The sequence below is a fragment of the Cyanistes caeruleus genome, chromosome 21 (assembly GCF_971803275.1).
Source record: "Cyanistes caeruleus chromosome 21, bCyaCae1.hap1.1, whole genome shotgun sequence".
Lineage (NCBI taxonomy): Eukaryota > Metazoa > Chordata > Aves > Passeriformes > Paridae > Cyanistes > Cyanistes caeruleus.
In genome coordinates this window covers 7,350,089-7,375,378 of record NC_141721.1, presented here as the reverse complement: position 1 = coordinate 7,375,378, position 25,290 = coordinate 7,350,089, and the positions used below count along the sequence as shown (strand labels likewise).

Below are 25,290 nucleotides of genomic sequence, written 5' to 3'. Positions count from 1 at the left end.
CCTTGAATTAGTTCAGTCTCACCTTTAGACTCACCCAATTTAAATATCTAACTTCGTCACCTTGCTGATAAGCAGCTGGAAACCATCTACGTGGGGAATTGAGCTCAATAAGCAAACATTTCCAAAGGAAGGTGCCAAATTTGAAGTACGACATTATTGAGAAATACAAATATTGTCAGTCTTTCAAAAGGCTGGGTTTGAAAGCAGGTTCAGAGCACCAGGAAAAGGGTGTGAGAGAAATCATAAAAACTGAAGGTTTACAGATTTTTGCATGGAAACAGCTGGTTAGTTCCAGGTGCCTCCTTCTGAGGGCTCCTCACTGATGGTGTAAATTCCAACCAAAACAACTCCAAACAGTTCAAGAGCTGTCCAGATCTCTACACTTATTACATAATAAAATGAGCTTTACTATTTGAATTTGAAAATTCTAATTGCCCAACAAAAGGGATCTTATCAAAACATGTTTAAGGCATCACTTGTGAATCACAGGCACAGCTTTCAGCACAGCTTTCTCATGAAGAAGCTGCCAAAACTCATAGGCTTGTGTTTTGGTTTTTTCAAGGGAACAAGTGGGGAGCAAAACCCTTTTTTCTTGAAAATCCAGCAGTCCAAGGTGAGCTGAACACAGAGTAGATGGTTGCTCATTGCTGTAAGAATTTGCTGAGGGTTACAGCAATAAATTTGCCTTTTCTAGAGACAACACTCCATCTGGTACAGGTGTCAGAAGCCAGCCCTAAGCAGCAGAATCCTTTCAGTGACCAAAGGAAGGTGTGACCTTCTGTCAAGCTCCTACCTGAGAGATCATGATGGATCAGGTCAGCAAAGTTGGGGTCATCCCCCCACCAGAATATCCAGAGCTCCCTGCGCCCAGGCCTCTGGTCCCGGCGCCAGACACTGAGCACGTCGGCCTTGAGGCAGCGGCTGAAGCTGCTCAGGATGGGATCCTCCTCCGTGACCGGGAACAGAATGGGGGCAGATGTTGGGCCCTGCCACACGTAGCGCTTCCATTTAATCCCAGTTAGATCAGCCTGGGGGAAAGAAAAGAGCAGTCAAGTTGCAGGCACCTCCAGCAAGCACATCCCACTACAAGGTGATGCCACAGGGAGAAAGGGAGGATTGAGCCCCCAGAATTGAATGGGAACCACATCGGTAAGTTTTGTGTGCCTTAGGAGATAAAGTGGGAACAATCAGGCATCCTGGTTTAATAGCTCATTAAATAACTGCAGTAAAGCAAGAGCTGCTCATTTCCACTGCAGCCATAACGTTACACAGAGAAAAATCGGATTTGATTTAATGGAAAAGAGTGAAAGAGGAGTGAGTAATGTTATTATTCACAGACTGCAAGTGTCCAATCTCCTAAACACTTGCCTTAGTAAAGAACATCTTTCTTTTTGCTTACTTATGCATACACTGCCTTTTCCATCCAAGATTACTCCATGGAAATAGGTGATACAGTAAACCACACATTCTTCCAGCCATCTACCACTTGGGAAAATTTCACAAGTTTCTCCATTGTAAAAAATTCTCTGTCTCTCCTTCTCGTATTCACTAATTTTACCAAGAGCTATCACACTTTTCATTCCTCACACCACATTTCAAGAATTTAAATCCTCACTTTATCATTCAATTATATGTTAGACCTGCAACCACATTGATAATGATCCACTAAACCCCTTCCTAGGCTGAAATTAATTTGATTTTACATAGGGAAAGAGTTACTACTCTGTGTAATGGCAAGCAGACAATTCCTGGATTATGTACAACACAACACCAAGTTTTAGCACACAGTTTTTTCCGTCGAGCACAAGTACCTTAAGGCAGGTACAGGAGGCAAGGCAGGCTGGCATTTGCTAAGAAGTTACTATTTTTTGTCTTCCCAATATGACAACACACAAAAGATTACTGCAACATTTAAACCTAACATGGCAGCCTCCCTACCTTCAGCTGGAGAACAATTTAGATGAAAGGTTGTCTGCAACAGTTGCTACTATAGAAAGACTTTCAGATTTAAAATTGCACTATTAATCTGGAGCTGCAGGCCTGATGCAGTCTGCAGACACAGTCAGGCTGTCCAGATTCCCCTCCATCCAAAAATATGAGTGCCACAGTTTGGCACAAGATTGTTGTAACAATCTCCAGAATCATAAATATCAGGCAGGCAGCTAAGATTAGCTCATTTGCATTAAAAGCTGATGAAACAGCTCAGCACAGACACCAAAAAATTGCATCACAGTCCAGTTATATCGAATTTACTTTTGGAGCTACCAAAATTCAACAGTGTGAACGATTTGATACTTGGGTTAAAAAAAAAAAAAAAAAAAAAAAGACTACAAAATGGTGCACATCAAAACACAAGACAGGGAGGGCATCACCAGAATAAAAACAAGCAGGGAAAGGGATCCGTTTAGAAGCGAAGAAGAAGGGAGGTTTCGCCTCGGATTTGTCTGGGATGCCACGAGTGGGGAGGAAGAAGAGAAAGTTCCCCGAGATGTGGGGCTGGGAACAGCAGCAGCTCCCTTCCCCTGCGAGAAATACCCCGCTCAGAGGCAAGGATAGGGGAGAAAGGAGGAAAAGTTGGAAGGCACGGAAAGGGAAGGAAAAGGCGAGTTGCGGGGAGGCTACTATCCAGGAAGAAAGCGGAGGGAGGGGCGAGGCGAGACAGACAGCGATGGAGGGGAACCAGAGGGGCATGGGAGAGTTGGCTGCTCCAGGCAGGGCCTACTCCGAGGGCTCATCCAGCAGAAGCTCTGCTAAAAATGGCTGCTTTGCTTCCACTGCCCCTTCCCCCTCCCCCAGAGCTCCGAGCCCTTCCCTCGGTGGCCCCGGGCGTGTGTGCGCCGGGGGCCGACACTCACCAGGCAGAAGAGGTTGGAATGGCAATCCTCCAGGCTGGCCCCGTTCGGCACGAAGCAGGAACTCATCCTCACAGCCACAACCCACACGCCATTATCCCACAGCCTCCGACAAGAAAGAAAGAGACAGACAGAGAGAGAGAGAGAGAGAGGGAGAGAGGGAGAGACAGACAGCGAGAGGGAAAGGGGGAGGGGGGCTCTGCACACGCACAAATAATAATACAATTAAATAAGGGATTTACAGACACACGCACGAGAAATAGTGGCAGGGGGAATAACCCGCGAGGAGAGACAGAGAGGTGTGGGAGAGGGGGGTAAAAATATAATAAAAAAAATAAAAATTAAAAAAAAATAAAGATGAACTCAGAGCGTTTTCTCGTCTTCTGGAGCTCAATCGGGGGTGTAAAGCCGCCGTGGAAGGGGAGAACAGAAAGAGGGAGGTGGTAAGTAATCCAACGACGGGAGATTAAGATCAAAATCCTCCCTGTTCCTCTTGTCTTCTCGTTCGCATAAGGAGGGGAGGAGAGGAGGTAAGGTGAAGGGGTAATTGATCCAACAAGAGAATAAAAATGGGGTAATTAATCCAGGGGGCTAGGGGTAAAAATCAGTTGACATCCCTCCTTCCTCTCTTCTCAGATGCCAAGCAAGAGAAGCAGGAAAAAATAAATAATCCAGCGGGGGCAATTAATCCAGAACCCCCCCTCCTCTTCCTCCTGTTCCTTTAGTCATTAGATGAGAAAGGGGTAAATTGTGGAATGACTGGGAAGGATTGGCCGTGGGAGAGAGAAAAATCCAGGCTCGTCTCTTCGGAGTCCGAGGGCAACAGGGTGTGGGGGGGTCAGATTCTTCTCCCCTGCTCCAAAAATATTCCAAATAAATTAAAATTTAAAATCATAAAAACAAACTTCAGGGGCCAGAAGCAAGGCCAGTCTGAAGAATTCGTAAATGCAGAGCAAGAAAAATTTCCGGGGGTGTACCCCAAAAAAACATCTGCGGGGGCAGGGGAGGGGGGAAGGTATTCCTTGAGAGAGAAAGGCCGCAAAAGTCTCCTTAGCAGCCCAGCGGGGGATTAAATTCCCGTGTGGAAACCCCCCCTCCCCAAAACGAAATACTCTTCGCAGCGAGGGCGAAACCAAAATATCCTCCGTTGGGTAAAAATTCCTTCCGTGGGGAAAGGAGGGAGGGGGAGAGGGGTGGAAGGAGGAAATTGCGGGTGACCCTCGAAGTCTCTTCGGGGAAGGATGGAGGAGTCTCCGGGAGGCCGATCCCCAGCCTTTTCGGGGGAGGAGGACGCGGTAAATCGCAGACTGTCTTCGGGGAGCCTGGTCCCCACCAGCTGTCCTCGGGGGCCGAGGGACCCCGCAAAGTCTCTTCAAGGGAGCTCGGACCCCGCCGAGTCACCGCGGGGAGGGCGAAGCGACCCCCGCCAGACCCCTGGGCACGGGGGGGCGGCGAGGCGGGGAGGGACCAGCTCAGCTGCGAGGCCGGTCCTTTAAAAATAAAGGGGAAAAAAAAAGAAACCAAACAAAAAAAAAAAAAATCCAGCGGGGAGAAAAAAAAAAAAAAAAAAAGGCGCGGGGGGGGGGAGGAATATAAAAAACGATCGTCTTCGGCCGGAGCGGTCTGTCCTGGGGGGGCGGGGGAGCCCCGAGACCGCTCGCTCTCCTCAGGTGCGGGTCCCCGCGGGGGCGGTGGGCGGAGGGCCCCCTCCCCGAGGCTCCTGAGCAGGGCGGGGAGGCGGCGGCCGAGCCCCGGGCTCTGCTCAGCCCGAAGGGGTCGGAGCCCCGCAATTCCCGGCGCCGCCGACACACAGGGACGCCGCCGCCGCTGCTGCCGCTGGCGGAGTCGGTGCCGCGAAGCCCCCGCCGGCGCGTCGCCTCCCCTCAGCGGTGCCTCTGTCGGCGGCTGCCCGGCCGCGGCATCCTGTGGCGGCGGGAGCCTCAGCGCGGGTCCCCCATGGCCGGAGCGGGAGCGGATCCGGCTCCCGGGTAATTCCGAGACCCTTTTTCTTTAATGGCGGCCACAGGGACGGCGGTCGGGGCCCCCCTGCCGCGCTCCCATTGGCTGCCGCGCCGTCACGTGGGCGCGCACCGCCATGGCCGCCGGCGCCGCTGGGGGAAGGCGGGTGCGGCGGCGGCGCGCGGCCGCCAGGGGCGTCCGGGGCGCTGCGGAGCCCCCGCCTTGCTCGTTGGGGCGGCGCCATCTAGCGGCTGCGCTGAGCGGCGGAGCGGCGGGACCGCGGGTTCGAGTCCCGCCCCCTGCCGGGCTCACGGCTCCCGGGATGGTGGCGTGGGGCAGCTGGGCAGGGTCAGCCCGGAGCACAGGATCATGTCTGGGATATTGGCATGAGGGAGGCTCCGCAAGCTCTCTGGGTAATTTGCTCCAGGGCTCTTTGGACAAGTTCTTCTTCACCTTCAGGGGAGACTTCCTGGGTGTCGATTCCTGCTCGTTGCGCCATGTCCTGGTGGTTGGCAGCACGGAGCAGAGCCTGGTGCATCCTTTCGCACCCTCATTTAGATATTTACACACGGGCTCACCCTTCCCTTATCCCTGCTGGGGCTCCCATCCATTCCCGGGGCTGATCCCTGTATGAGCCATAAGGGCTGGACTCCGTGGTCCTTGTGGATATCCTGGGATTCTGTGCCCACCCCAGGGCACCTCCGGTCAGGCTGGGGCCGAAGGCCGGGCACAGAGTGTCCCCCAGCACTCGCCTTGGCTCCCCTTCCACTGCTTCCACCTCTTGGCAGAGGATTCCCGAGATTTGCGCTGGTGCTTTGCACCACGGAGCAAATTCCAAACTGAGGATCTCGGAGCCTTTTTGAAAAGATAGGCAAGTATTGTGAAAGCTGACTTTAATATTTAATGCAAGCGTTAATGCTCTCACTAGTCCCGCAGACAGCCTCTCTGCCAAAGCAGAGCCCTACTCCAAAACCCAGTTTTTTCCATGCCCAGATGCATATTGTGCAGTTCACAAGAAGTAGGTGGCTTCTCTGTTACTACATGCACAGATTTGCAGAAGGACTGTGAGATTATTCAGAATTAAGATGCTACAGTGACAGTGAAAGCTATTTTTAAGAGATGTTTGGAAAGTGTATGCATCTTACTAATCCTCTCATATTACACATTAATTTTCTAGGCAATGCCTTGCAAGTAGAATGGAAAATTTTAAGTTACTATATGCAGAATTTTTACAGCAGTGTTCAAGCAAAAACACAAACCAGTGTAAAGCACCTAAAGTAAAAGAAAGCTCTGAATGTCTCAGCTAACCTGACATTCACATTAAAATACGATATGTTCATGCAACAGCAGCACGTTGATCACAACTATGCAACACGATGATGTTTCAAAGGCCCTGCAAATTATTTCAGGACTCCTGAACAAGACGAGCGACAACCTTCTGCAAATGTCTTGATAGAGTAGGAGGAAAGAAGGACACTCTATAAATAAACTTATATGATAAGTTTAAAAAAAAAAGTGAGGCTAGATATATTCACCAAGAGAAACTTTGAAGATTTACTCACACTGAGCCTATTTTTGTATGCCAGTGTAGGCAAGCAAGATTCTTCTTTTCATCTAAATAGAAGCAGAGTATTTTTAAACGCAGGAGATTCATTCCCCCAGTGCTCATCGAAACACGGCAGCTGGGGCCGGAGCCGGGATGCGGGGGGAGGGCTCTGGGGGGAAGCAAACCCCTTTCCAAGGGGAACAGATGGTTTTCCCTGGGCAGGCTGCAGCCAAGGGCTGTGAGGAGCATTCCTGGGTGCCCAGGGCCAGCCCGAGCCCCTCAGAAGTCCCAGAGGTTCTCAAGTCATTCCTCCCCACGGAGAAATCCAAGGATGTGAAGGAAATCAGGGAAAGCAGCATTCAGCATTAAGTACACAACAGGAAAAATAATCATTTGATAAAAGTGATTGGGTAGATTTGGATATCCAGGATGATGCTTCTTGCAAGTCTGAATTGATTTCAGGATATGGTCAAATTTTCCCATTTCTTTTTCCTCAAACAGCACAGCTCACTGTCTGGAAGAGAGGATTAATGTCTAACACTTGGTTTGGTGTGGATGCACCTCCCAGTTTTGAGCAACTCAGCTCATGTGGCTGAGCTCACTTCTCTATAAGAATGCATTTTGGGATCCGGTTCATCAGTCCTGACACATTCATCACAATAAATCCTTCTATAGAATCCCAGCACAAGTGCAGAACATTATTTGTCCAGCAAACCTAAACACAGGATAAGGAACTGATAAAATATCCAAGAAAGAGGACAGAAAACTAACACATCACCTAAGGAATTTTGAACTCAAACTCTTCCTGACTCAGAACCTTGAAGCTTTCCCAACTCCATGTACAGCACCTCAGAACAGTAAGACACAATGGAGGACAATCACATCCATGGTTGGCAAATTCTGCACCAGACACTGCTTGCCCTTTGTACTCTTTGGGATATAAAGAGTATTCTCTGGAAAACAGAGAGGAGGCAGATTAAATAAGAATTGAGGAAAAAATGCTGTTGAAAATGTGCTTTGTTTTGCAGATAGGTTCTTACAGAGTTCTCATCTCTGCAACTTCCAGAAGTGCATTAAGCTGCATAATTAGCATCTGTCACATAAAGCTTTTTCCTTTCCCCTTCCTCTCCCTAGAGGGAACCTGCATGAAGAAATTTTAATATAAATTTTAGTATCTACTCTGCGCAGTGCAATTATATTAGGAAAGCTACAGGCAAGTCAGTTTGTGCTCAGTCTAAGGTTTATCTTTGTGTAATAGAAACTTTACCATTTTTTTTTTAAATGTTGCTGATCCAATTTAAAAATTAACCAGTATCTTGGAAAGACAACAGGGGTGGGGGAGAGATGGTCCTTATTGCATCAGATTTAAACCAGTGGAATTGTCAGGAACTGACAATTTGCCAGTCCTGGTATTAAATCCTTACAATCTCACATGGAAACATCCAGCCAAAAGGAGCTAGGGATGGGTGATTTCCCCTTCTAGTCAAAACCATTTATTTTGAAAGGAATATTTATATTTTTAAAACATCTAAACAAAGTAGGAGTTCATGTTGCTTTTTCATTCACATCAAGAGATACTCCACTGCTGAATATAAAAGTCAATGGACTACAGCATCTCCTGGTGAATCTCTGCAGGCAAAAGAAGATGCTGCCTTTTAGAAATCAAGATTAAATAGAAATAAATGCAGCTTAACAATAGCAACATGACAAACAACTCTTATTCAGCCTCTGATTGCCATTCAGACTCTCTCCTAATTTTTGGAAGTATTTATTTTCTACTTAATTATTCCAAGAAAATTGAGATTATAGGATTGAACATACTGCCAACAACCTGAGGTATGGAGTGCAGACTGAGTGCTTAAACTTCAGCTACAGAGGTGGTAATTATTGTAATTGGTGCATGTGAAGTAAATATATCAAGCAGTGTAGAGTTCAAACTCGTGCCAGTCAGTCTCCAGTTGGCACCAACATTTCTGTCAGGAGGATACAGAGGTCTCAGCAGGACTTATTACTGGCAACTGTTCAACAGTTCTCTTCTCCAAATGGTTTCAAGGGGATTTGGGTGGGAAGAAAGATAATTTTTAACAAATTAAACTACCTAAAAATGGCGAGCTGCCCAGAGCCACCTAGTCTGCCTTAGTCACTACTACCAACCATTTTAAAAAAGAAGATTAAAAATATCATTGCTGGCAGAATTTCCTACCTGGCTTTAACAACTTAATCAGATCCCTGCAAAATTACCCAAACATGTGCTGTACACCATCCTACAAGTGTGTATAAAATTTGTCCAGAGTAAAAGGTAGGGCAGAATATTCAATCAGTGTGTGTCCCTCAGAAAACAACTTTGAGTTACCAGAATCCAAATATCCCTATAAGAACATGTCCTATTTAAAAAAAAAATATTTTTTTTTAAAAAACACTTATTTTTAAATTGAAATTTAGAAAGACTAGGAGGAATGATTATTTTCCATTAGTATTTACCTCACAACATTTGTAAGGCATAAACCAGAGTTCAGCTTTGAACTGCGAGCTCTCACAGGAGCCTCTGCCCTGTGCCAGATTGATGTCCAGCTGCTTTGTTTAGACCTTGCTAAAATGCCTTTTTCAAATGGTGAATGTGTCATTTCTAGCAGAGGTCTCCAAGAGAAGATTTGGGTTTAATGCACGGCAATAAAAAGAGGAATATGAGAATTCTTGCTCTCTTTAGTGTCAGCTTTGGTTAAGACGTATGAATGCACATGAATAGTCTTGTCAGAATCTCTGGGGCTACTGACATTCAAGATCTAACATATTATTACTTCTGACCAGAACATTAGCTGCTGTGCAGGAAGGAGAAGGGAAAGAGGAAAAGGGGATAAAAGATAGGACCACTCCCTAATCAGACAGAAATTGTTACGGATTTCTCTGGCTGGAAATCTCTGAACAGAACTTTTCTGCTGTGAAAATACAATTCTCATGTTCTCCAATCTGAATGTACAGCTCTTTAAAATCTGCAGCAGGAAAAACAAAAAACAGCATATTTTAATGCCTGATCTTGCTCATTTTACTCATGGAAAGGATCCTAATTAACCTATAAATAATGACTGTACAACCAAGTATTACATCCTTGTAAAGGACATGTGCTAAGGAAGGTTTGAGCATTTTAAGCTGTTAACTCTCTTTTTTACTATTCCTTTGAATCACTAGTTTCAGATACAAATAAGCTAATAAAAGATTTAGTTAAAATAAGGTAATTTTCATTCCAATCTCAGCATATATCAAATCTGGATACCACTACAATTGGAAGATTTTTTCATCAGAAACAAAAATCTTCCAATGTCCTCCTGGCTGAATGAAAGTGTATTTCAGATATTTTTAGTTGTTGTTGTTGTTCACAATTCATTTCTAAATAAATTGAAAATATTCAGGTATCGGTTTAATCAGTGTATTTGTGCTCTGAAATTTGAGCTGAAGGAGTACAACCAAAGGGAATACCCTGAGCTTTGTGCCTGAAACCACCTCTAGAATCCATTCAGGAGCTCCAGCATGTCAGACAAAGGCCTGGATTTGTTTGGAGCAATAAATGATAGAGACCTTTACATATTTGAAGTGCAACAGATGGGCCTCCAAGGAGAACATAATGACTGGCAGACAGCACTTCGTTAGAGTGGCTTGGAATGTCTTCAGCAATTACACAGGCAGTGTTTTGGGGGGAAGCCCTGTCATCTCTGTGATTCTTCCCATGGAAAGAGCTGTGACTTCCTTGTTTAGATGCTAAAAATTAGTATCTTCTAAAATCCAGGCAGTGAACTGGAAAAGGAAGCACCTTTGGCCTTCCCAAGGCTACTTGAGATGAGGCTCTACCTGAGAAGAGATGTTAGTAGAAAAAAAATCAAATCAGAATGAAGGGGAAAGAACTTTGGGCACATAACTGTAAAACTGTTAATCCATAGCCAAGTATTCCATGGAAGTGTAATTCAGGAAAAAAGCCAAGGTTTATCACAAGGTCCAGCAGACTTTTAGAAATTGGGAGGTCTATGGGTACAATAGGCAGAATATCAAGGGGAAAACACCCTAAAGACCTAAATTACTGAATAAGAACCTCCTTTCTTTGGGAAACTGGTGATTTTCAAGGACTTCTTCTCCACATGAAACACTGGCTGCAGTTCTTTAGGGCAGGGGAAAGGGAGTTTTTTGAGGCTGTCCATTCTTTCCATTTTCACAGACAAGCTATTTCACAAGCCAGCAATTAGTAACTACAATTTCAAAGAAAGAGTAATAAAATGATGATTTCTATACTGTAGTTTTTCTTAGAACAATTTCACTTCCATCTCTCCCATCCCTGAAATTCCAGGGTTAATCTGTTCTGTTCTAAAACCTTCTCCACCAAATCCACCCCAAGTAAAATTTTATGTGGCAAAATAACCACAACAGAAAAACGTGTCCTTTCCCAATGTAACTTAAATGTTGATGGAATCATAACTGCATTACTCCCTCTCCAATTAGCAGCAGCATTCTTTATGTTTGCTTACGAAGCGTGAACCGTTCGCTTGTCACTACAAAGACCTTCTGTGGAGGATTTAAAACTACAGCCCCAGCAATTAAAATGACAACAACAGAGGTGGATTGGTCACATCATGACACAAAATATCCAGCTGTTTCTTTCCAGCAGAAGGACATGAAATATTATGAGCAAATTTTGACAGGCTACGTAATGCTGCTAGATATTCTGGTGAAAATATGGACTTCCAAGAAAGGAGGAGACTAATGTGAAACTATGTCTAAGCTCAGATTGATTTTTTCCACATGATCAGGATTGTCATTCATGCTTTTTATCCGTACAAATTTCCTTTTTTATTTTGCTTGAACTAGAGATACTCTATTTTGTGAGAAATTCTCTAAAAATAAGAAAAATTTGGGGGGTTGTTCTCATAAATAAGACAAAAAGTGATCTGATAGGGTTAGAACTAGAAAACCAGATCTTAAACTTACTTAATTTGGTTGTGTTAAAAACATTCTAAGAGTTTATTAAGACCATAAGTCTCATTACAACAAACAGAACATCTTTTATAATCACATCTGTCTGCTGCTGGTTCCTGTCTATTCTGCTTCCCAATCAGATGGGAAGTTATTTGTAATACATGTAGGGAATGAAAAAAATTATTTAAAATATGTATTTAAATAATAACAAAGGCTGAAAATTAAATGTTTCAGGTTAGTTTTTCCTAGTTAGAATTATAGAAGATAGACATAGAGATATAAATATAGATATATTTATCCTGAAGTGATAAGGTAGCTTTGATTTCTAATACAGCAAGAGAAAGTAACTGACACACACAGAACCAGACACTCAAGGGGAGGAAAACACCCCAAACACTGTCTGTAGAATCCACCTACAGATATGTCCTTGGAGAAAAACTGATGAGAAAATTATCAGGCAAATTTTCCTTGCTGTTTCCTTCCTGGAAGTTTTTCCCTCTCATAACAGCACAGCCATGGCAAGTGATATGTATCAGAATTCATCCATGCAGTATATTTTGCACATCAAATTGATTATCCATGTCTTCTTAGGCAAACACAGGAATGCAGAAAACATGTCAGCTGTTATAGACAGAATACATGGGCATTGCACTCCTTACTTTACATTTAGAAAGAACAGCAGATAATGAGCTCAACCACTACCTTGAGAATAAATTTCATTTCCAAGTTCAGAAGTATCTCTGGATTCCCATCTGTTTTGTGAACCAGAACTTACAGGTTGTTTATAACATTTGTCTCCTGAGCTGTGTTTGTTTCCAGAGTAATTGTCATAAGTGGGCAAAGGCTTTGATGTCCTCATCTTCATGCCTTCAACCGTGTTGACCTTACAGACACAAAGCAATCGCTGCAAAATACAGAAGACAAGGAAAAAAAATGAAGAAATAAAAGCCCTGTCTTTTTCCTTCCCTAAATTTCCAGAATTCATCTTCAGATTCATGCCTGTAGCAAAAAAACGAAATGAAACAAAACCAACAACAACAACAGAAACCAAAATCAAAAACAAACCACTAAAATATTACCCTTCTGTATATTTCATCTGATATAATTGCTTGGCAACAAACACCTCTTACTCTGCAAGTATTCTGCAGTGAATTTATTCACATCAGGAAAAACACATCAGAAAGTAACTAGTTTGAAAGTTTCCAAATCAGACACCAGAGACAAAAAACCAGAGTGACAGAACAAATGGGCAAGACACAACCTGGAAGCATTCTGAGGAGACACAGACTATGTTCTCATCAACAGCCACAAGAAATATTAGACAATGAAAAGTTTTGAGATCAGCAGGTTTTGACAAACCAGTAATTAATCCTGAGCTGTAATAATAATAATGTGTGTTTGAGCAATACATCATAAATATAATTATTCTTTGCAGATCTTTGCTATTCATTACAAAGGAAAATGTTCCATTCCACACTGTGGCCAAGTGGTATCAGACACCATTCTTATTATGATACCAAGCACAGGATGTTCAATCTCAGAAGGTGAATCCCTACACATTGGGGTGAAAAAGCCATTTGAGATTAAATATATATATATAATATAATATAATATAATATAATATAATATAATATAATATAATATAATATAATATAATATAATATAATATAATATAATATAATATAATATATATAATATATTTATAAACATAAAATATACATAGTACAATAATTACATTTCATTTTGTGGTTTACAAAAATCTATTCACGAAACTACAGAAGCTTGTCAGGCATTCTTTATTTCCAAAGAATAACACTCATCCATGAAAATGGTCTGATTTAAATCACTGTGAGTGCTGGCAGATGACAATTACGAGATAAAGCAAATAGTGTCTTACTGGAAATCAAAGCTACAAGTTTGAGTCACTCTTACTACTGAGATACTCACACCTGACCAGGCTTTAGGTACTGGAAATGCAATCTGCTTTCAAACACATTGGTCTTGCTGTTGGCAAAATTCTTGCAGGATTTTGCAGTGAAATCAAAACAAGTCCAAATCTGGAAACTTGAAAACTTGGCCCCTGAATGACTGCAAAATACAAGTAAAACATGAAGTTGCAATCACAATACAGGAGTGGAGTTCCAGCTGGAAGTGCAATCAAACCTCTTTGTATGAAGTGAGTGACCACTACTCCATATTGTATTTGGCATCAGACTTCAGAACCTGTGGAGCAGAAACCAGGGAGAAGGCAAAACTTGTGTTGGAAAATCTGAAAGATTCAGGGAGGAAACTGGTGGAAAGTGCCCTTCCTCTCCCTGCAGACACTGCACAGCCCCAGCAACTGCAATGAACAAATAAAAGGCAAGAAAACACAACCTATGTATCCTAAACCCACAAACTGCTGGAAGTACAAGAGAGAATAATCCCCCCCTCCTGTCAGGTAGAGCAAAGCCTGTGTCAACAAGAATCACACGCTCCCACTGTTGCTCAACAGATGTACTTGAACTAGAGATAAGGCACTTCAAAACTCCAGGGAAGTTATGTGCAAAAGGTGTTGCCTCCTGTGCCTCTTTCCATGCAGGGAAGGGAACACCAGGCAGCATTCAGACACCTAATTCTGCAGTAAGTGAGGAAAAATGAGCAAAAGAATTCTTGTCAATACCAATTATCCAGAGTAGAAGATGGGGACAACCTTATAAAGCAAAAGCACAGATAGAGTCAATACATTTATAAATTAGAATACAGCAAGTACACTTACCACAGGAGAAAACTGTGAGTAAATCTCTGTCCTGAGGAAGGCTTTAAGCCCATTTTCCTTTTTTCAAACCTCTAAGTCCCATAAATGAATATTTTCTTGCAGATAAAGTGGTTGTCTTCACCTTTAGGCAGCTGCAGTAAGAACAAAACATATCCTGCAAGGAGGTTTTACTCCTGAGGGTAATCTCCTCAAAGAGTGAGGAGAAAACACAAGCTAAAATCACTTGCACAATCATGTTTCATAACTGTTCCTAGTCTGGTGGTATTGGTCCTCCCTGAGTACAAAAAATGCACAAACTTTTCTCCCTCTTCTACTAAGAGGGAAAAAAAAAAATCTGCTTATCTTTGGATACACAGAGAGTTTGGAGGAGCTCCAAACAATGGAGCACTGTGTGCCCCACTCATCACACAGACACTGAAGAAAGAGTGTAGCAAAGAATGCACAAAGTATGTAATTACTGTTTCACAAGATAATTCCATTATTAATACATCCCCAAAGATAGCATGCACAGCGCTGCAGTTTAATTAGATGGCAACTGGAGGGGGTTTGAATTTATGAGGTAATAAATATATTTTGGACTAATAAACTCCAAGGCTGAAGTGTTTATTAATCTAGAATATAAAGATTACATAGTTGATAGGAGACAACCTCAGGTTGCGCTGAGATGCCTGTTGTTTATACACTTCAAAATTAATATTTTCCTCCTTTTGGGAGCTGTATCAGAAAGCTAAGATTGGTGTGGATGGCATTGAAAAATACTGAAACTGCCCAACAATTCTGTGTTCTCAAAGGCAAAGGCTATTTAAGTCTCAGCAGATGGTGTGGTTTTAAGGTTTCACCTTTTAATCAATTTATCGCCTCCTAAATGATTAAGTACTGCAAATAAATTCCCTTCTGACACTGTCAGTGCCTCATTCTGATGGTAAAAAACACAGATTCCCTTGTAGGATAACCAGAGCTTCACAAGACTATCAGATCTCTCCTCTGTTCCCCCCAAATACTCAATTCCATCTTTATTTTCCTGCTTTTGGATTCACCTGCAAGACCACATGAACAATTTTGGTTTGGTGTTGAATTTTTTTCTCTCCTGAACATGATTGTAGAAACTTTTTGCCTAGTGCAGCACATTAAGGATTTGGAAACCAACTGTTGTGAGGATTTATATCCCAAACAGCTGTGCCAGGAAGTCAGAGGAATCAAATGGTCTCATTTATTAACTTGTCCTCAGGTAGTTACAACTAGAGCTTTATAAATTACCACCCAGTTCAGTCCATTTAAACCACATCTCTCTGTTACTTTGGAAGAGCCAATGCCTCACTCAGGAAAGACAGAAGACTGGGTTTGGTCCAGGAAAAAATGGGCATGATTGAAGTCAAAGACCAGTTTTGTTTAAGCCAAAGCTAAATTTAGGCCTGAGGGAATTACAGAGAAAGAAAAAGGAAGAAAGACAAGGAGAAAGAACTTGTGGGATCTTGCAGGTGAATCAAGACTGATGAGTACAAAGGAACTGTTCCCATACCTGGCTGAGTGATGGATGCTGGACAAAAGCAGGGGAATCCTGGATGTGCCAAAGGAACCGTGGGGTAGGAAAAGAGGAGAGGCAAGACACACCACAGCTTGGATTCATTGGTGAGGAAACACCCTGCATCTCTGAGCCAGCCTATGGTGGGTGCCAGCAGGAAGAAAGTATCATTACCAAGGGCTGCAAAGATTTAAAGATATTTAGGAAAATGTTTAATAAGGAGCTTAGGTGATCCAAATAGCATTGGCTGTGTGTTCAGACAGAGTCCAGGGCGGTTCCAGAGGTTCAGGGCAAAGGACTCAACACTAATTCTTGAAAAGAACCTACAGATAAATCGTGGAAGATGACTAAGAACCATTTCCAAAGCTCCTGCTTTTTCATTGACAGGCTTATATCCTCTCACCAACTGAAGCAAGTCATGGAACCAACTTTGCAATATTAAATCTCTAGGCAGTGTGTTACTCATACAGCTTATGAAGATGTCTTTACCCTCTGGAAAAACAAAGTTTAAGAAAAATGGCTCCATCTTTGGGGAACGGTTTAAGTTTCAGGATAACTACATTAGGAAATCTAACTCTATTACTTTCTATCTTACATTTTATTACAAGATTGGTAATAGGAAATTACCAAATAAAATTGGTATTTTACTTGGTAATTTTTTTCCATGGGCCTCGTCTAATATGAAAGATGGTGATCATCAAATTTATTCAAGTTTTCCTGTCAACAACATCATTAACCAAATCCCTCAATTTCAAAGTAAATAAAAGCATCTGGGCTTCTCGCACAGCAAGACTGACTTGCATATTTAAGCCTCATATACAGATGAATCTGCACTGGACCAAATTTGCATATTAATGAAGGACTAATTGCTCTTTGCAGTCAATTTTATGCAGATGAATTTACTCCTCTCAGTACAATTTTCATAATGTTCGGAAAGAACCAAAAAATGTAAAAGTTTGTAAAAGTACACAAATGTTAGACAATCAAGGAAGAAATATCCTAATGGCTTCCAACAGCTTTACATTAAATTGTATATAATTCATCTTTTATACTGTTGCTTTATTTTAACAGCCTCCCACAAAGAACAGAAAAATCCATGGAATAACTTCAGCCTATTCCCCCTCCTCGGTCTCAAATTTTAACAGCTTGTAATAACCCATTATATGATCCAGTTTCCAGCTGCAAGGATGGAGCCTGAATTTTTAGGAGAAGTTAAATTTGCTAAACAGGAATTTATTTGCTCCCAGTCATCCTCATGCCACAGAACAGTTAGGACAGAGTTTGTCCCACACATTTTTAAGGTGGATTCTATCCAGTTTTGCACTGTTAAGGAAAAAAGGCCCAAATCCTTGTTGAGTCTCCCCTGAGGTAAAGTACAAAATACCAAAAAAAAGGACAGGAAAGCTCATGGGAAAGAAAAACATCAACAAATTCTGAGGAGAAAATGATAATATTAGGGGGGAAAGGGGAAAATATATGGAAGTAGAAGGGGAAGGGAAGTGGAAATGGAAAAGTCTGGCTAAAAAGAAAAGGAGGATTTAAGAGAAAGTTCAAGGCAAAGTAAACAAATAAAAGAAGAAATTCAGCCACAGATGTAGCAACAAAAAAGAAAAAAAAACAGAAAAGAACATGAAATAAGAAATAAGAATCAGAGAGCACACGATACATAAAGAAACAAATAAAATAAAATACAAAACCCACAGTTTTTCCTAATTCTGCCAGAACAGAAGGGCAGAGTTAGTGGGAATGCATCAGGAATCTGAATTTGCATGTATAGCCTTCCTCCTGCCAAAGAAAAAAGCCTTATTTTAACTGTGAAGACTGATAACCATAATATTTATATGTATCATAAAATCACTTACAGAAGACTATTTTATTCAGAAGAGGAATAAAAGAAAGTTACATCTTTAAATGACTTGGAGGCTTTTTGCAGAAGGAACATGGGAATACAGTTCATGTTCCCCACATCTGCCATATCTTTGATTGCATTTTTTGCCCTTCTCTACAGCTTTTGCTGTTTTAACATCTCATTTTTGAGGCAGAAAGTATCCACACAGAAATATGATTGGTTTATAGTTTGTATGGTTTATAGTATGGTTTATAGGAACCAAGAAATCTTTTGTGTTTTTATTCTATTTCTTCTCTAATTTCCTATTATCCCAGTTCCTGGACCACAATGAGCTTACAGATCTCCTATGATCCCACAGTTTGGTTCCTGAGAAGCAACAGTTGATAAACAATATTACATTATCAAAATAAAATAATCTTCAGAATAAGCATCTTTTGACTGAGCTGTTGAGTTCTTCCAAAGAAGAATCAGAAATTCTGCCAGGAGTTCACTTTGCCATCTCTCCTTCTGGTCTTTCCCACCTTGATGACAGAAGCCACAACACCTAGAGAATTTGTCTGGGATAAATTTGTTCCACCATGAGCAATAAAGGCAATGGTTCTGTGGAGGTAAGATCCCATTGCACAAAGAAAAAGAGGAAAGAAAAGGCTTTAGGACAGAGGAGTTGGCAGAAAATATCAAACCAAGGGGAAGGACAGGGAAAATGACAAGAGGCTTTCATAAGCACGCAAAAAACGAACAGACCACAGAACAATGACAAATAGAGTTGTAAAATAATAACAGTAATAATTGGAAAAGAATGACAAATACTCCACCAGCAAAATATTGCAATGCTACTGCTGAAGAATCCTAGCTGAGGAAACAGGACTCAGTTCAGCTGGTCAGCCTGGAGGTTTGGCTTTTAAAAGTTATTTAACAACAAATTACAGCTCTTTGTGAATACTTTGAATTCTGGATTATTAATTCAAGCTATTTCTCTATTTTGCTCTTAGAGAAGAAGGAAGGGAAATGTATCTCCTTTATAAATTCTGTACATTTGAAAACCTGCTCTGGGCACTCCCCCTCTTTCCCCAAATATGTCTGGTTCAAGCGATTAAGGCTGTGTGAATGTAAACAAAGATAATTATTCAAACAAGAACAAGATGTTCCACCCAAAATTATTTGCTTCCCAGTGTCTGAGATGCCTACTTCTAATCATCAACAAAGGTTAACCTGACCAGATTTAATTAACCACTTAATACAATGATAAAGATGCATAAATAATGGAGGAGGAAGCCCATAGAGGCAACAGTGAATCCAAATAAATCCCTCCAGCAAGCACAAAGTCTGGGCTGTAATCACCTGATTACACTGATGTAAGAATTCCCAAGTTCCACTAGGCACAGTTTTGCACTTGTCTATGTGGCACTTGATTAATAGATGATTTTAATCATTAAACAAACAGGAAAAAAAAAGAAAGCAAGAAACCACATCCCTAAAATTCAATGATAAAATGAACCCAGTGATATTTCTTATTACTGTGCTTCAAATCCATACATGAAGTCAGCTGGTTTGATCATTTGAGGAGTACAGGAAAATAAATTACTATTTGCTCATTTATAAATATATATCTATATATATATCAGGAGATATCAGACAGATATTTTCAAGACAGTTACTATTTTCAGTGAAAAAAAAAAATCTTATTCTGGAATATTCCCTAGTAATGAAACAAAAGCTTTCTATTACAACAATAAAGTAATTTGCAAGTATTAAACACTATAAATTGGAAATATTGCAAAATATTTTACATTTCAAATAATGTTAGAAAATATTACTGGCCCTGGATCTCTGGTTAATGTGTGCAGCACTTGCTGGTTAAGGCAGCTTGTACCCAGAGTGTTACCAAATAATGAGTATTAAAGAGGAGGACTGGGCATCAGCCCTTCCATTTTCTCTCAGTGAAGTTTAAACAGCCCTTAAAATAAACAACTCAGGGCAAACCAACAGATCTGCTATTGATTCATTCTGTTCATAAAAAGTAACAACATCGTGGTAAATTCAATCTAGTCAATGAGAAGTTTATGAGCCTAAATATATCAAAAGGGCAATGAAAGCTAATATATAGTGATTAAATAACAATCTGTGAGGAAAAGACACCCAACTTTCAATTCCAGGGCAGTGGAATCATCTCCTGATGAAATATGGGGTTTGAATTGTTTCAGAGGACACTGCAGCCATTTGCCCTTTTTAACAGCCTGGAAGTTCACAAGGCAAGATTAACTTATAATTTAACTGAAGTGGATCTCAAATAAAGTTTTTTGATTAAAATCTCCATTTCTGTGCCTCCTGGCAGTGCCAATATTGCTGGAACAGGACATCAGCTGCAACGCCAGCGACTCTGGAATGCACTGCCATAAACTGTAAATCAGCTTTGTCCTACTTTAATATTGGTTTAACAATAAAAAAAAGAACTTTGATGTTTAATATTTAAATAGTACAATTATCCCTTTAGAACTGAGTCCAGAAGGGCCCTTCATGGGTACACAGTGTGAAACAACAATGAAGGGAATGTGGTTTTGCTCTACAAGGAGGCTTTGATTTGTAGGACCCAGCTGAAAGGTGAATTTGTGTGCTGAGGAGATGCCACAGTGACTCTGGAGCAGGGGAAATGCTCTCCCACCGTGCCATGGACAATACTGAACAACAAGGCTCAAACACTGTCAGAGCAGTGAACAACATCCATGACAGGAATTGTCCCCAGCTGGCCTTGGTTTGGAAAGCCAGACACAAGGGTGGCTTTCTCCAGCATTGTTTTGGAAGTCAAGGTTAGAGCAAGTAAAGTCTCCCTTTCCATTTTTCTCTCCTTCCTATCATTTATAACTTCAGGGTGAGTGAACACAGAAAAGTGTCTGTTTTAGGGAGGAACACTTCAATCATGAGTTAAGTATTGTCCCTGAACTGTGAAGGAGGCAGGTTCAGATGCCAATTTTTCTGTTTTGGGGGAAGGTCAAAATCCTGCACCTGCACTGCACCTAGGGGGTTCAGGTTGATTCTGAATGCAACTGCCCATTTCTGCCAACCTTGAGGACTCTGTTGTGCCCAGCAAGGGGATGAACAGTTTGTCTAGACAGAGGAGGATCCGTGGATTACATGGATTACACGGCTGGAGCACACATATGCAGGCACTTGTGAGGAACAAAAGCACAGAGCTATTTACCACCTCACACAGATGGGTAAGTCCACTCTGGAGATCTCTGCAGACTTGTGAAATCAGGATGACGTGTCTGGAATTCTTCCTCTCCTCTCCACTGCTGAAGTAACTCAGGCAAATGCAAGTTGGCAGCTCCTTTAAAGACTCCAATTTACCCATTTTACATAATAACTTTCAGCTGCATTAAACACAAACACACAAGAAACCCAGGTAGCACCAACAGTGAAATCTAAATTTGGATTACTCACAGAGAAAACACACAAAGTTTGAATGATTTTGCAATTAAGTCAGAAGCAAACTGAACTAATTTTTACACTAAAGTGGATTCTCCATGGGACATGTCAGTCTGCACCCAGAGAGGAGTTGTAGGAGCAAAGTTCTGCACTTCTTGAGGCAACTGAGGAATGGCAAATACATCCACACACCTCTAGACCTACTGGTTCCTCCCCAGTCCAGAAAAATCCAGTCTCCTGGGGCACTATAAACCCCTTCTCAGAACAGCCCTGTCAAAAGCAAAGTGCAGATTTCTGTACTAAAGGATCCTCTTATTCCATAGCTCCTGCTGAGTGTTTGCCCCAACCCTGAGTGTGTGTGGCTGTCCTACTCCTTGGATATTCATTTATTTGTTGCTGGGCATATGAACACCTGAAATCATAATCCTCAGATTAGATTCATTTGATATTTCAATTTCCAATCTAAATTTTAATTAACTCTTTTACTTCAGCATTAGATTTTACCATGATGAATTATTTGGAGGAATACACAAAAGAAGAAAGTTGCTCTATGGAGTAACTGAATTTAAAAATATTCACTTAGAAACTTTCATTTCTTTTTCTCCATACTGTTAAAAAAGAATGTACAGACATGGTAACAGAAATATGAGGTGACAGAAGAGAATGGGCCAGATCCTTGTGAATCCACTCCATTTTACCAGGCACATAAAACTAAACTGGCCTCAGCTTGATGTAACTGATATATCTCAAAAATGAATGTTAGACATGAAATGGCAAAAAGGCTGGTGAGCCAGATTTATCTTACAGGTTTGGGGTTTGTTTTTTTTTTTCTATTATTCCCTCTCTATATTTTCAGAATATTCTTTAATGTTCTTTCCTTTCAGAAGTAAATGTAAGTTTCTCAAAATATTATTTACAAGCTCAGCTGCAACATCCTCCATGGTAATTCAGTCTGGCTGTTTGTTTCCCTTTGTGAGGAATAGTTCTGCTTGAGTTCTCCACGGAGAAGAAAACAACTCTGTTTTCCTGATATACTTCAGATTCAAATTATTGAAGTGCAGGATGGAGAAATGAATTAGATAAAGGCATGGGAAATGTGTAATTCATACCTGGCTGCTGTGATGAGCTCGCTGGTAACTGATAAAGCTGTGAGTGTTAAAAGAACTTTAATGAGAAATGATATTGACCTAAGTGCCAGTGTTATCAGCACTACTGCATTTAAAATAAATGAAATTTAAAAATATTTAACTTGCACTTCAGCAGTGTCCACTGACTAATATTTTAGTTTAATATCTACCTCTGATTTCCATTAAAATACCTTTAGATGAGAATATCAAAAGCAATTTCCATCTTAGTTTCCTACAGTCCTATAACTTCTTATGCTCTCATGATTAAAAACAATTCCAACTTCTTTCCTCTGTGTAACTAATTCAAAGACAGATGTAACACATAATTTTTGCTACCTCCTCTCTAAATTAACAACACTGTTTCTGTTCAGCCTTTTAGAAACTTCTCAACTGCAAACAACAGTGTCCAGAGCAGAGGGGCTGTTGTTCCTGGTTATTGCTGGAAGAAACTCAAACTATAAAGTAACTCTCATGATTAAGGTGATCTATCAATAATCATCCATTTTTAAGTGCAGCATCCTATAAATCCTCCTAATTAGTAAACTAGATGTCTTCTTTTTAGCAAACAATCCCCAGCCTCCCTCCTTATTTATTTCCCTGAATTCAATTATGTTTGCACCTGCTGGCCCAACCACCTAAATGACAGATTCTGGATGGAAGGGAGAAGCTGGGCCATAAACAATAATTTCATTATAGTTCAATTTAAAGTATTTTCCTGCACCTATTTTCTCTGCTTTATGAAGAATGTTGATGCTATTTCCTCCTCTGTGGCTCTGCTCTCCTGTCAAGAGATGCAGCAGCACCAGCAAGAATTTAACACTGCTCCCAATCTATCCTTCACTGCTGACTCCATAGAAATCAAAGCTGAGATTTTCCTGGAGGGGAAGGACCATTAGGATAAAGAGGGAAGGAGTGATTTCCAAGTCTGGACTGAAAAACTGATAAAACTGATAAAATTAAGTTGGTTGCTAAAAAGGACTCTTTGTAAAATAAAGGCTAGGAAATATTCCTTTAGAATACAAAAGTAACAGAACTGCTTTTGCCATGAAAACCCAGGGAGGAAGAGGGATATTCCTGACGGTATTTACCTACCACCACAGGACTTTAAGATCTATCTACTCCCTAAGTCAAATTAGCTGCTTTTCCAAAAATCTTCTGGAATGAAATTCAGTCTCTGGATGAAAAATCCTGAAAATTTGGGAATGGAATCTAAGCCATTCTCTGCCTTGAAGGATTAAACAAGATAGAGATGGATGCTCAAAAGTTGAAACTCAAAAACATCCAAACCATGGCAGCTCTACAGTTCAGGTGTTCAAAGAAACATTTCCTCCCATCACCTGAAACACAACATACCTTCAAAATACGTTCTGAAGCTGTTACACCTTGAATGTTAAGTCAATATTAGGCAGAATTATCAATTTACCATATTTATCTCACAATGAAGAGTAATTCAGGTGAGTGTGTAAAATTGGATTGTGTATAAATTAAGACAGTAACCAAAGGGGAGGCAAACAGGCAGCTAAAGCCCCTAAGAGAGGAGCCTTGGAGCGAGGAACTGCAGAACATTTTTATGTAACACGTGGGGAAACTGTGCAGCATGGGAGTTTTGAATGTTAATTCTGCAGCTGTACTAAATCCAGTGTGTCAGACTCTGTCTGCAAGCAAACCAGATTTAAGGAAGCACATTTCTACTGCAGCACTGGAGGCTGAAAAATGGTTAACTTGGTTAAGTTCATCAGGAGGAAGTTAATATAGGACCCTAAGATGAATTCCAATATCCCTTCAGCAGTGTTTCACTTCAGAAGTAGTTCTTAGTTAAATAGTTAAGTACTTTCCTAAGTATTGTTTCATTAATTCTTTCTATTAATGAAGAAAAGCATCCATAAGCTAGAACTCTTCAATTAAGATAATCATTATCATAAACAGATGTTTTGTTTGACAGTTTGAAGGATATGGGTGTGCTGTGATTTAGTTCAGAGATTTTAGTTCAACTGAAGTTTTCAATTAAATAACCTCACCCTCACTCTAATTGTATTAATCACAAAATCACCATTCTGAGGGACAGAACTGGAGATGTTTGGTTTTTCTTTGTGACAGAAATGTAAACAAACTGCTGAGGACTGGGGTTAAGTACAGCAGGCAGGACCAGGGTACATGGCAGTGAGATAACACATGTGGCTTAACAAGCACCCTGTTATCTCCTTGGAGCAGACACAGGAGCTGGGCCTGTCCCTCACCCACAGGCTGCAGACAAAGGCTGGAGCAGGTTGAAAGTAATGGATCAACTTCTAATAAACCTCAACCACTGGAAATAACACACAGCCAGGTGTGATATAAATATGAAATGCAGATGGGGGAAGTTCCTCTTGTACGTTTGCAAATGTGGTCTTGTCAACTATAAGAATCTAAAATTCATCTCTGCATTTCCTCCTAAACCATACAAGCCTGGCTACTGTGCTTTGACCTAACTGAAAAAATGGTTGTTAATGATTGTTTCCAAAATAAAAATAATTTTCAGAGTTAGGAGTACTTCGATTTCACTTTACCTTCTAAATTAGTGTCCTAATTTTTACAGCCTAATTTTACAGACACAAGCAATTACTTTTGAATTTGGTAAGACATTTAGTCACTTGACCCTTTCAAGCAAAAAAAAAAATCCTTTTCATACTTGTAAAGTGTTATAGACATAATCTGGATAATCTAATTACATGACAAACATGGTCTGACTCATGGATAACACTTCTTAATGAACTAACACACCTCTGTTAAAACAAAATCTTTTGTTAGAAAATAAGAAGAAAAGCCCCCCATACCCTTAAGAGAATTTTAAATATTGTCACCAAGCTAAAAACAGCAAGTAAATATTAACTCTGTGAAGTGCAAAACAAGTTTTATTGACCCATGAGGTAAATATTGACTGAAATGAAGCAAATATTTATGTGCTGACGTTAAGGGGACGAATCCCCTTCACCACAGCAAACAAGATTTTGCCTACTACATTTCTAGGTTTGTATTAATTCCAAAAGGTCTGAAAGGAGATATTTCTTTTTCCAGACATCTGCTTTTTAAAAATAAAACTGTCTTTCCTCGGTGACAAAATTGGATGTGCATCCAGAGGGCTGGAATATTGTATAACACACAGGTTTGACAAATTGCTTTCAGACAGAAGAGTCACTTAACTAAAACCTGACCAGACAATAACATCCAAGACTTCCCTCTTTCATCCCTAAAAAGGTAAACAGAAAGTCAAAGTCCATTTTATGAGTTATGTTAGAAGATTAATTTAGGTGTG

At 40.9% G+C, this 25,290-nt stretch overlaps 2 protein-coding genes across 12 annotated transcripts in view; both read right to left on the bottom strand.

The window, feature by feature from the left end:
- MED13 (mediator complex subunit 13) overlaps window positions 1-4,889 on the bottom strand; it is a 55,974-nt gene extending 51,085 nt beyond the window's left edge. Inside the window, exons 1-2 of the mRNA XM_023939357.2 lie at window positions 2,856-4,889; window positions 794-1,028 (exon numbers count right to left, since the gene is read on the bottom strand). Of these exons, the coding sequence (XP_023795125.2) occupies window positions 794-1,028; window positions 2,856-2,921 (301 nt within the window). The 5' untranslated portion in view covers window positions 2,922-4,889. The remainder of the gene's footprint in view (window positions 1-793; window positions 1,029-2,855) is intronic.
- Window positions 4,890-5,689: 800 nt separating this feature from the next.
- LOC111937835 (uncharacterized) overlaps window positions 5,690-25,290 on the bottom strand; it is a 23,759-nt gene continuing 4,158 nt past the window's right edge. For 4 of the 11 annotated variants that reach the window (XR_015278606.1, XR_015278610.1, XR_015278605.1 and 1 more), the window contains 4 exons: window positions 15,594-15,776; window positions 14,075-14,205; window positions 13,264-13,404; window positions 11,329-12,220 (listed from right to left, as the gene is read on the bottom strand). Coding sequence is in view for 2 of the 11 variants with exons in the window: in XM_086860036.1 (XP_086716162.1) it covers window positions 10,180-10,200; window positions 12,092-12,220; window positions 13,266-13,404; window positions 14,075-14,127 (342 nt within the window). In the remaining 9 variants the exon portion in view is untranslated. Of the gene's footprint in view, window positions 10,201-11,328; window positions 12,221-13,263; window positions 13,540-14,074; window positions 14,206-15,593; window positions 15,777-20,647; window positions 20,817-25,290 lie in introns of those variants that run through there. The other 7 variants (XM_086860036.1, XM_086860035.1, XR_015278607.1 and 4 more) reach the window with 5 other exon arrangements.